Source organism: Copadichromis virginalis, linkage group LG14 (assembly GCF_057382275.1).
Source record: "Copadichromis virginalis isolate Kocher_CV1m ecotype Utaka linkage group LG14, C_Virginalis_male_GT1.1, whole genome shotgun sequence".
NCBI lineage: Eukaryota > Metazoa > Chordata > Actinopteri > Cichliformes > Cichlidae > Copadichromis > Copadichromis virginalis.
This window is the reverse complement of record NC_140631.1, coordinates 24,463,723-24,472,714: the sequence shown is the minus strand read 5'-3', so window position 1 is coordinate 24,472,714 and position 8,992 is coordinate 24,463,723. Positions and strand designations below refer to the sequence as shown.

The following is an 8,992-nucleotide window of genomic DNA, read 5'->3' as shown; positions in this document are numbered from 1 at the left end:
CGGGTTGCCAGTTCCCGTCCTTTCATTGGTTTGCGTGGGAACACAATTATTACGCTATTAGTTTTTACCTTAAAACAGCTCAAATCTGCATCCATTATAAGAGTAAACATAGCTCAGGTGTCTCACCCTTATCCTAGGAAAGCCTGCAGCAGGGCATGCTGTAATGAAGAAAAACAAATTGTAAACATAAAGGTAGTTGTTCAGTTACCTGGTGTTTTCTTGTGTGTACTCTACAGAAGTCTTGAGTCACCACTCATTTCTTTATATTTTGCTAGTAAAATGAGCATATATTGAAACATGTGCAAACATTCATGGGAATGCAGTGTAATAAGGCAAAAACAGACTTTGTACAATTCTAAAGCGCCTGAAAGTCAATATTTGGCAACAATCGTTATTCCTTAGCTTTGCCTGAACTCTCTTAGGTAAGCTTTCTTTTCATTTTTTTAAAAGTTTAAGTAGTCTCTTTTGGATGTTGACTTTTGTTCTGTTCTCTGTCAAGATGATCTCACACTGCTTCAGTAATGTTGAGGTCCGGGCTCTGGGGAGGCCAATCCATGAATGATAGTGTTCCAATATGTGTTTTTTCTATCCAGGTATGTCTTTACTGCATTGGCAGTGTTTGGGATCATTGTCATGTTGAAAAACAAAGCAGCTGCAAATCAGATGCTTTCCACATTGGGCTGCATGGAGGATTAAAATCTGAGTGTACTTCTCTGTGTTTATAATTCCATCAATTTTTACATTTTACAATTTTTACATTGTTATCTGTTGATTAAGAATGGCTTCTTGACAGCCACCCTTCCACTGAGACCATTTCTGATGAGTCTCCAGTGAAAAGTAGATGGATCAACTGATGAATTGTCTGGGCCAGACGCATCTCTTAGGACTTGTGTCACATCCTTGCTGGATTTTTTTCTTATTTCTTAAGGACACGACTTTCAAATATTGTTCATGTATTACAGATAGTTTTTTTTTTTCGGCCTGCCACTTCTGCTTTTGTTCTCCTCTTGTCCAGGTTCCTCAGATCTTTTAATGACACACTGCATGCTGTACTAAGATATGCCATCTTTCCATCCTCTAGTTGTTTTTGGAATAACTGTATTGGTGCAAAGATACTATTTTATGCACGTTAAAGTGTATTATCTGTGGCATTTTTTTTTATAGATTCAAAAAAGAGAACAGTTTTGTGACTGTCTGCTACTAACAGAGTGCACAAGGCACAATTTAAAATGGATTTTCTATTATGTAGGCATAATACTTGTTTATTCCTGGAGTTAGGTCCCTTTTTATCCTTGAATTAAAAAAAAAACATTCCCAAGAAAATGGTCAGGTCAAAGGACTGGACTGAAAAACTTTCAAAACCCTTTATAAAGCATGGAGAACGATCACTCAAAACCAGAAAGTCTGGCTTCTTGGAAGATAAATATAGAGAAATGTGGAATCGTTCAAGACTTACTAGTTTTATTTTATGTCATTACATAATTTTGTCATTGCATATTCAGATCTCAGATGTTTCCTTTGTTTGCTCGTGATTTTTTTCTCCCTACTTTATTGTGCGTTTTCAGATGAACATGCAGGTTTTCTAAGACTATAAATTCAAGCCTAGTCTTCATATCATCCTTAGGTGCATCCTTTTTATCCATAGTACAAGTGAATCTGTAAAATGATTTGCAGCGGAGTCCATAAACAGATGAATTAATTTATTAACATATTCATTTTCAAGCAGAAAATCTGAAACGGTTCAGTGTCCCGCCTCTTAAATATAGTAATTTATTGCTCTTATATGTGTGTTGTAGTAACTGAATATCTTTTAGTTTATTTGGCTGGCATGTGGACATCACAAGCATAACAACGAAGATAGCAACGGGACATTTTTTGTTTGCTTATTAGTGCAGATGTCAAATAATAAGGGAGAAAGAGCCTTTGTCCCTCTCGGGAACTGTCTGAGACCCAGCACCCAGTAACCTCTCTGCCAGTTTTGAAACTAGCTTCAATCTTTAAGAATCAAGTGTACATCTTGTTCCAGTTCACTGAGGGTGGGCTCATCTGTCTGCATGGTCTCACCTCCTAGTACAAACGTCACAGCAGAAGAAGAGACGTCCCCCTCACCCCACCAGACCCTCAGCCGGCCTACTATAGTACTATTATAGTTCAAGCAAAGGCTAATTGTTGCTCCCTCACAAAGAGTGCACAGTTCAAATCTCTGGACGGTGATTCTTTCTTTTTCTACTGTAAGTGATATTACAGAGCAAGAAGTTCCTCCTTGCATTTTTCTCTCGCCATGTAATGTGAGTCAGAGTTGGCTTGATGACTGCTGAGAAGTTTGTTTAGCTGTAATTTGCTGCTTTTCTTTGTTTGACTTACCTTCAGAGGGGAAGATGGCTGTGCTTGTCGTTTGTGCTCTCCTGTGCCTATCCTGCTGGGTGTCTTTCTACTTTGTCCTGTGTAACGTTAACGGATCCAGGAGCTACGAATGGAACTGTCGACTCGTCACGCTGGTGCACGGGATCCTGGCAGTCTGCATCACAGCGTACATAGGCTATGTAGATGGACCTTGGCCTTTTACTTATCCAGGTAGGGGATGCAGCTTGTCAAGATTTTGTGTGCACATTAAAACCTAAAAAGACAGCAAGGATGCAGAGACACAGCATAGATTTTAAGCAGCTCACAGACTTAATATTATATCCTCTTATGCATTAATGTGACATTACTGTTTAGGTTCATCTATTAGTTTTCACTGTAACATCTGCTGCTTTTTCTTTGAAAATTGATGCAGACATGAGGCATCTAAACTAGTTAGCACAGTTGAGCTCTAACTACCAGTGGAAACTTTTTGTAAGGTGCTGAAAAATCTTTAGACACAAAGACAAAAAGTTCTCAAGAGCTGTTTTTGTTACACGCCAATATAAACAACTATGTGCTCATTTCACAGTAATAACTTGTTTTATCTGTTTCTATAAGAAGCTAACTAAAGCCGGTCTTTTTTTGTCTGTGGATGCCAGGTACAAAGAACACCCCTCTGCAGATAAGTGCCATGGTCCTGAGTCTGGGCTATTTTATTTTTGACATGGCCTGGTGTGTGTACTTCCGTACAGAGGGACCAGTTATGCTGGCCCACCACACCATGAGCATCCTGGGAATCCTGTTGACCCTTTGGTTGGGGGAGTCTGGCATCGAGTCGTGCGCGGTGCTCTTTGGCAGTGAAATCACCAACCCTCTCTTGCAGGCGCGCTGGTTCCTCAAGCAGACTGGACGTTACGGGACTCTGCTGGGGGACGTTGTGGACGTCCTGTTTGTGCTGCTGTTTGTGGTGATGCGAATCTTCGTGGGAGGCACAATGCTGTACTGTGAGCTGATCTCCCCCAGGCCGAGATTCTTTATCAAGTGTGGCGGAGTGGCCATGTACGCCCTTTCCTGGGTCTTTATGGTAGACATTGTTCGATTTGCCATCCGGAAGAGCAAAAGCTGGCACAAACACCAGAGAGACCGCCAAGAGCTTTTAGCAGCTAATGGTCATGAAGGGAAGAAGGAGTGATCGGCATCAGAAGGGAATCCATTTATGTCATTTCTCTGCTCTTCGCTTTGGACACTTGATGGAAAGTACATGGAAAGCAACTTTCTCCATGTTGAAGTGTGATTTTAGAAAAAGGGATTTTTAAATTAAAAAAATGCTAAGGCTTCTTTTTGTAAGGTTTGTGGATTTTGGAGCTGAACATGCATAAAAGGTGCAAACAGCACTGACGCAGTTTATATCACTGAAAACCAAAGCATGTTGTATAAACACACAAAGAAAACCTGTGGGAAGAAAAGTTGCCGTTAACTGTGACCTAGTCATGTGTGGCAGTGTGGCTCCAAAAGGAAGTTCCCTACTAGAAAAGAAAAAGTTTACATGTAATGTTGTAGTCCTTGTGAAACACTTTTAGTGATGTCAACAGACTAGGATTGGTACTCAGGGAAATTAAGTAATATCAGAAAGATTGACGTGTGTTTGATGTGTTTAATCAAATTTCTATTTATTTTGCATCCCTCCTTTAAAGCTCTATGTTACAGTTTTATTGAGTCTATTAAATTCTAAATGTGTTCTTTTTAGTGTAAATTGTAAACTATAAATACATTCTCATGTTTTCTGAAATGGTAACCCTTGTCAACTTTATTGTACCAGATGTGTGAGGGTGGTCGCGCGTGAGTAATCATTTAGACAAGATCTGTGCTCTGCACTGATAGCTCCCAGCTAATTTAATTTAATAAGCTGTTTGTTGAATGTTTCAGTCTCACAGAGATCTTGTCAGAAATTGTCCAAGCTTTGATTAAATTCATTCTGAGCTATCTGTACATTGTGCAAGTCTTTCAAAAGGTCTTTTTTTTAAAATAAACCATTTTGAAATAAACATGTTATACAATGTTTGCCTTAATAAAAAATGTGCTACTGGGATGAAGACAGGAAGTTTTTATATTAAGGGACTATAATGACTGAGCCCAGATTTTTATGTGCATTCTTGTCTTAATTGTGAGAATATGTTTTTGTCGCAATAGGTTAAAAACATGCCATCTGTTTGTTTCCTATGTCTGTTCACCTGACTGGCACTGAGAGAAGTCTCTGTGTGCATCACCAATACATACAAGAAAGTACAAACCTAACTAGTGTGTGCCTTAGTTATCTGAATGTACCTTCCTAATGTGTTTTTATCCTTTCTCATGTACTGTAAACTCATTCAACACAGGAGGCGGCGTCACAAGAGCCATTTTGGGTCGGGGTTTCATCGTTCACCTTTGTAATCCCTGTGTAAAGTGAAATAAAATAAACTTGACATGTTGTTTGCATTCACTAAACAGCAAATTTACAACTAAACTGAAACATCAACTGTGTTCTAGTCAAGCCTAGCGAAACTCGAGATGAATTAGTCGACTGAGAGTGAAGTTACCTAAGCTGTCCACATGATGGTGTCATATCAATTATTTATGAATGATGAGAGAGGAAAGATGTGGTCTTTCTGCAATTCTAAAATAGCAATGAAAAGGGAAGAAAAGCACTTTTTATTTTAAACACAAAGCATCAGCAACTTACATTAAGTTACATTAAGTCCATGTGTAACTTTTTGGTTTTTCTCATTTTAGCATAAATTCGGTCGTTTTGGACCAGTTTTCAGTCTTTACCAATGCAAAGTGGAGATAGGTGTGTGTCATGCTGTGTGTAATATACAATGTGCCTTATTTATTGTCGTATTTACAGTATAATGTAGGGTGCCAGAAATGCAGTGATGTGTGACTGCAATGGTCAGCACAGCAATCACACAGTAGCGCAGTAGTTGTGTATTTAAGCAAGGTAGTTGTGTGAGAAAAAGGTTAGAGTACAAGCCAGACGGGAATTTGTTTATTAAGAAAGATAAAATTATGTACTTTGCATTGATAAATATGACTCACCACAACCTTAATGGGACAGATGAAGTTTTTTTTTTTATCATTTTCATTTGATGGTTGGTTTTGCTTCCAGTAATATCACATGCACAAAAACTGGAGTCGTATAAATGACTCTTGGACTGGAAGGTTCAACACTTTGCATGAAATGCATGAATAATTTATTGTGTCAGTTTCATGAGTGCCTTTTGCATCCATATTTGACTTTTACGGCACACACAGTTACTTGAAGCACTATTGAGAAGGAGACTGACTAACATGAAGATATTCGTGTCTATACATTTAAAAATGATCAAATTATAACAATTTTTTGGCCCAGTGGCCATTATTTAATATCCCTGCCAGCTGCACACGCCATTGAGGCGCTGCTTGTTATATTCACAGCCTACTATAGTTGCATCATACACGAATAAATTATACATGTTTAGTATTACTGTTACCAGTAGTAGTAGTAGTGCTTGCTGTCGTTGTTACTCGTTTTTCAGTAGTGGTCCCTGATATTATGCTGAAATAAATTCTCCCCGGCGGCAGGAAGTGGTTAGTCTCTCCCAACTGCTAGCTAGGGCGTTGCTAGCGGCAGAAAGTGGGATTTTTTTTTGGTACCTTTCCTCAAGTTATTCTCTCGAACAAACAGCGTTGTACGTTGGGAAAAAATAACGTTTAATGTTCGCTACAAGTTTCAAGCCCCTCGACGCTTTTTTGTCGTTGTTTACACGGGAGCGGTGGTTACTTTCTTTCCCGTTAGCTGGCGGCCACATAGCTAGCCTGCTTTCCATCCACGGGAATTCTGTCGAGAATTGACGATTTCTTTTGGAACATGGAGTCAAGAGACGCTGTGCTGTGCTAACGGGCTCCGCTGCATTTTGTTTCCTCAAGGAGTCTTTTTGAAGGACATAACGCGAAGACGTATCGCAAGCCAGTGAAAATACACGAGGTTTTTGTGTATGTATGTTTCGCTCGTTGGCCGGCTCATTGTTGTGAACGGGAGTTTGCTTAGTTTGCACTCGAAACAAGAGCCCACGAAGCAAAGTTTTTTGCTGAAAGAGCTCATCTGTTTTGTTAGCTGGTAGCTGGTGAGATTCAACGACTGCCAGTTTGCAGTGAGAAAGGATTTTTTGGGGGGGAAACCTATGTGCTTTTTTTTAAATGACCATTTAACTCAGTTCGTTTCTTTTTAATCAAAGCGGTTTGACGTTAGCTGCAGTTGTTTTGCTAATTTCTAACACGGGTCGTTTAAACTCGGCATTGAGCGATTCTCCTGGTCACGGGAGAGTCGTCCCCACAGCCGCAGACAGGCATTTCTTGGAGCAGGGAATACCTAATGGGACTGGAGGAATTTCCAGCATCTTCACCGATCATTTAGACACCGAGGCCATTCGGCCGAGCTGGGTGTTGGCAGACGAACTACATCGCAGGGCCAAGGTGTCAGGAACGTTGGGATACGCATTGTTTACATACATCATATCGGCGGAAAACTGGGATGTGAATGCAAAGGAGACACACGAGGAGTTCGTACATACACGACAACTTGTGTCAGCTGCACCAGTATATTTATTATTGTTGCCAAAATATTGTTTATTACGGGGTAGGACTGCTAATTCGACCAAGGCCCCGATTGATTTTTATGATCTGCACTGTAGATTTTTTGCTGTCATTTAATTTTAACAAGAAGTCCTGGTTGTAGCTTAGGCTCATCTGGTGTTTGGAGGTGCCTTGCAGCAACCTCACAGTGAACTGATTCCCAGCATCGTTCTCAAAATCCCTGCCTACTCCAGACGAATGCCAGAGAAAGACGCTCCAGGAAATCGCCTCATCACACTCTGGAAAATGTTAATAGGATATAATTTGCTGCAAATCTAGAACCGGAAGCCCAATGAGTGACACACAGCCCAGCTTCACTGACAGGTACAGTAAACAACCACCTTTTATATTCTGTTAATGCACTGTTTTCACCTTCAAAGTAATAAAATCATAACATTTTTGTGAAAGTCCCTTGATACGGTTGATCTGAAAACGTGTTTTACACGGTTTAGGTAAAACACTGACCTATGTAGATGATGCTCGGTAATAACTGTTATTCAGTTACTAATGAAGGACATCAGATCTTGATGGAAACTGCTGATCTCAGCATGGATAATGGAGTTCTCTGTAGACTGTAAAATACTACTTATGGACTGGATGAGAAGGACTTCTACTGTTTGTGTGCTAGGGAACAGTCATCCAGTGATCCCTGTACACCTTTCAACATCACTATTACCCCTAAGCCTTTAAAGCTAAACCTCTCCTACACCTATTAAAACAATCTCTGGATTTAGACAAAACCCTAGCTCGGAGAGTAATCATCTTATCTAAGGCAGTTGTCACCTTAAACTAAAAGTTGGACCAGCTGACTAAACATTGTGTCACAGCCTTCAAGAATGCAGCGATGGATGTGTCCAAAACTACCCCAATGTATGGACACGTGTGTCCATCACTGATTTCTGCATTGCATCATGACAGTGGTTTTCGTGCCTGGACAATAAAGAGGTTTTTGTTCTGAAATGATGTTCTCTGGCAGTAAAACAAAAAGTGGAGCTGTTGTATTGCATCAAACCTTCCCACCTGAATGTCACATACCTGCAAGGAGAGAAGGAAGGAGTCAGAATAGAAGGGGAGCTTATTACACCAGGTTGGGATATGAAATACCCTCATGGCTAGAGCTAGAGGGAGGCGAAAGCCCAGCCCTAGTTTTTTTTTTTTTTTTTTTTTAATAAATATGACACCCCCCTCCCCCACTGCACTGATGGCAGCAGTGGCTGGCACCAGCTGCTGGCCTGTACTTGGAATTATTGTTCTGTATGTATGGTCTGTTTACATTGTTTTCCACAACAGTTGCTGGTAGTGACTGCACTGATCAATTAGGTTTTTGGTTTGTTGCTTGCTCACTCTTGCCTTATGTGTGTCTGTATTTCCCTGCTTTTGCCTTCGCTCCAGCCATGTGTGGTGTTGTGCAGTTTGTTTTTTTGCTCTGTTGGCATTGGTGGGAGGATGCATTCAGTATCTATTGGGGTTGGGCTGCCAGCCGGTGGGTCAGTTTAGTGTGCAGTTCACTCTTTGTCATAGTGTTCTGCTGATCTCCACGATTTTCCCACACCCCTGAGGCCCTCTCGGGAAGTGGTACTGAGGGGTATACTGCAAATGAAGTTCAACACAACCAGGCTTTCTTTGCATTAGCTGGCTGGACAAAACCTAAAACCCCAGCTGGAGATAACAGGTATCACAACAGTGGTTCTCAACTTTATCTCTTAAGCAGAGCTTTTTGCTTCATGCTCTGTGCTCGGAAAAGTAGTGATTCGTGAGGAATTAGACCCTTTTTCTACACAAAATGACCCCTATGAGTGACACTTACTTCAGTCAGAGATGTTATCATTTGATGATGATAAAATGGTGATTAAAACTAAAAAGAACAGAACATTAAAAAGATAATACTAAAATGCAACGAGATTAATACAGTAGAAAACTGTTAATTTGGTGGTTTTTAGTGCACAGTAAAACAGTTTAATTCAAGTTATTTATTTCATCATCAGACTTGGCAGCA

At 40.3% G+C, this 8,992-nt stretch overlaps 2 protein-coding genes and 2 long non-coding RNA genes across 7 annotated transcripts in view; 2 read left to right on the top strand and 2 right to left on the bottom strand.

The window, feature by feature from the left end:
• Positions 1 to 5,917, bottom strand: part of LOC146693999 (uncharacterized) — a 28,039-nt gene extending 22,122 nt beyond the window's left edge. Inside the window, exons 1-2 of the long non-coding RNA XR_014914848.1 lie at positions 5,856 to 5,917; positions 2,365 to 2,617 (exon numbers count right to left, since the gene is read on the bottom strand). This is a non-coding gene — a long non-coding RNA (uncharacterized LOC146693999). The remainder of the gene's footprint in view (positions 1 to 2,364; positions 2,618 to 5,855) is intronic.
• On the top strand, positions 2,379 to 4,821 carry tlcd5a (TLC domain containing 5a). The gene is made up of 2 exons (XM_085430063.1): positions 2,379 to 2,574; positions 3,003 to 4,821. Exons 1-2 carry the CDS (start codon positions 2,379 to 2,381, stop codon positions 3,533 to 3,535), a joined length of 729 nt encoding a protein of 242 aa, XP_085286189.1. The 3' UTR covers positions 3,536 to 4,821.
• LOC146694000 (uncharacterized) lies at positions 4,562 to 4,985 on the bottom strand. Its single transcript, XR_014914847.1, has 2 exons — positions 4,923 to 4,985; positions 4,562 to 4,779 (listed from the first exon to the last, which is right to left on the bottom strand). It is a non-coding gene; the product is annotated as an uncharacterized LOC146694000 (long non-coding RNA).
• A 374-nt stretch (positions 5,918 to 6,291) lies between the features above and the next one.
• arhgef12a (Rho guanine nucleotide exchange factor (GEF) 12a) overlaps positions 6,292 to 8,992 on the top strand; it is a 42,679-nt gene continuing 39,978 nt past the window's right edge. For 2 of the 4 annotated variants that reach the window (XM_085430058.1, XM_085430056.1), the window contains exon 1: positions 6,356 to 7,320. In XM_085430058.1, the coding sequence (XP_085286184.1) occupies positions 7,289 to 7,320 (32 nt within the window). In that variant the 5' untranslated portion in view covers positions 6,356 to 7,288. Of the gene's footprint in view, positions 7,321 to 8,992 lie in introns of all 4 variants that reach the window. The other 2 variants (XM_085430055.1, XM_085430054.1) reach the window with 2 other exon arrangements.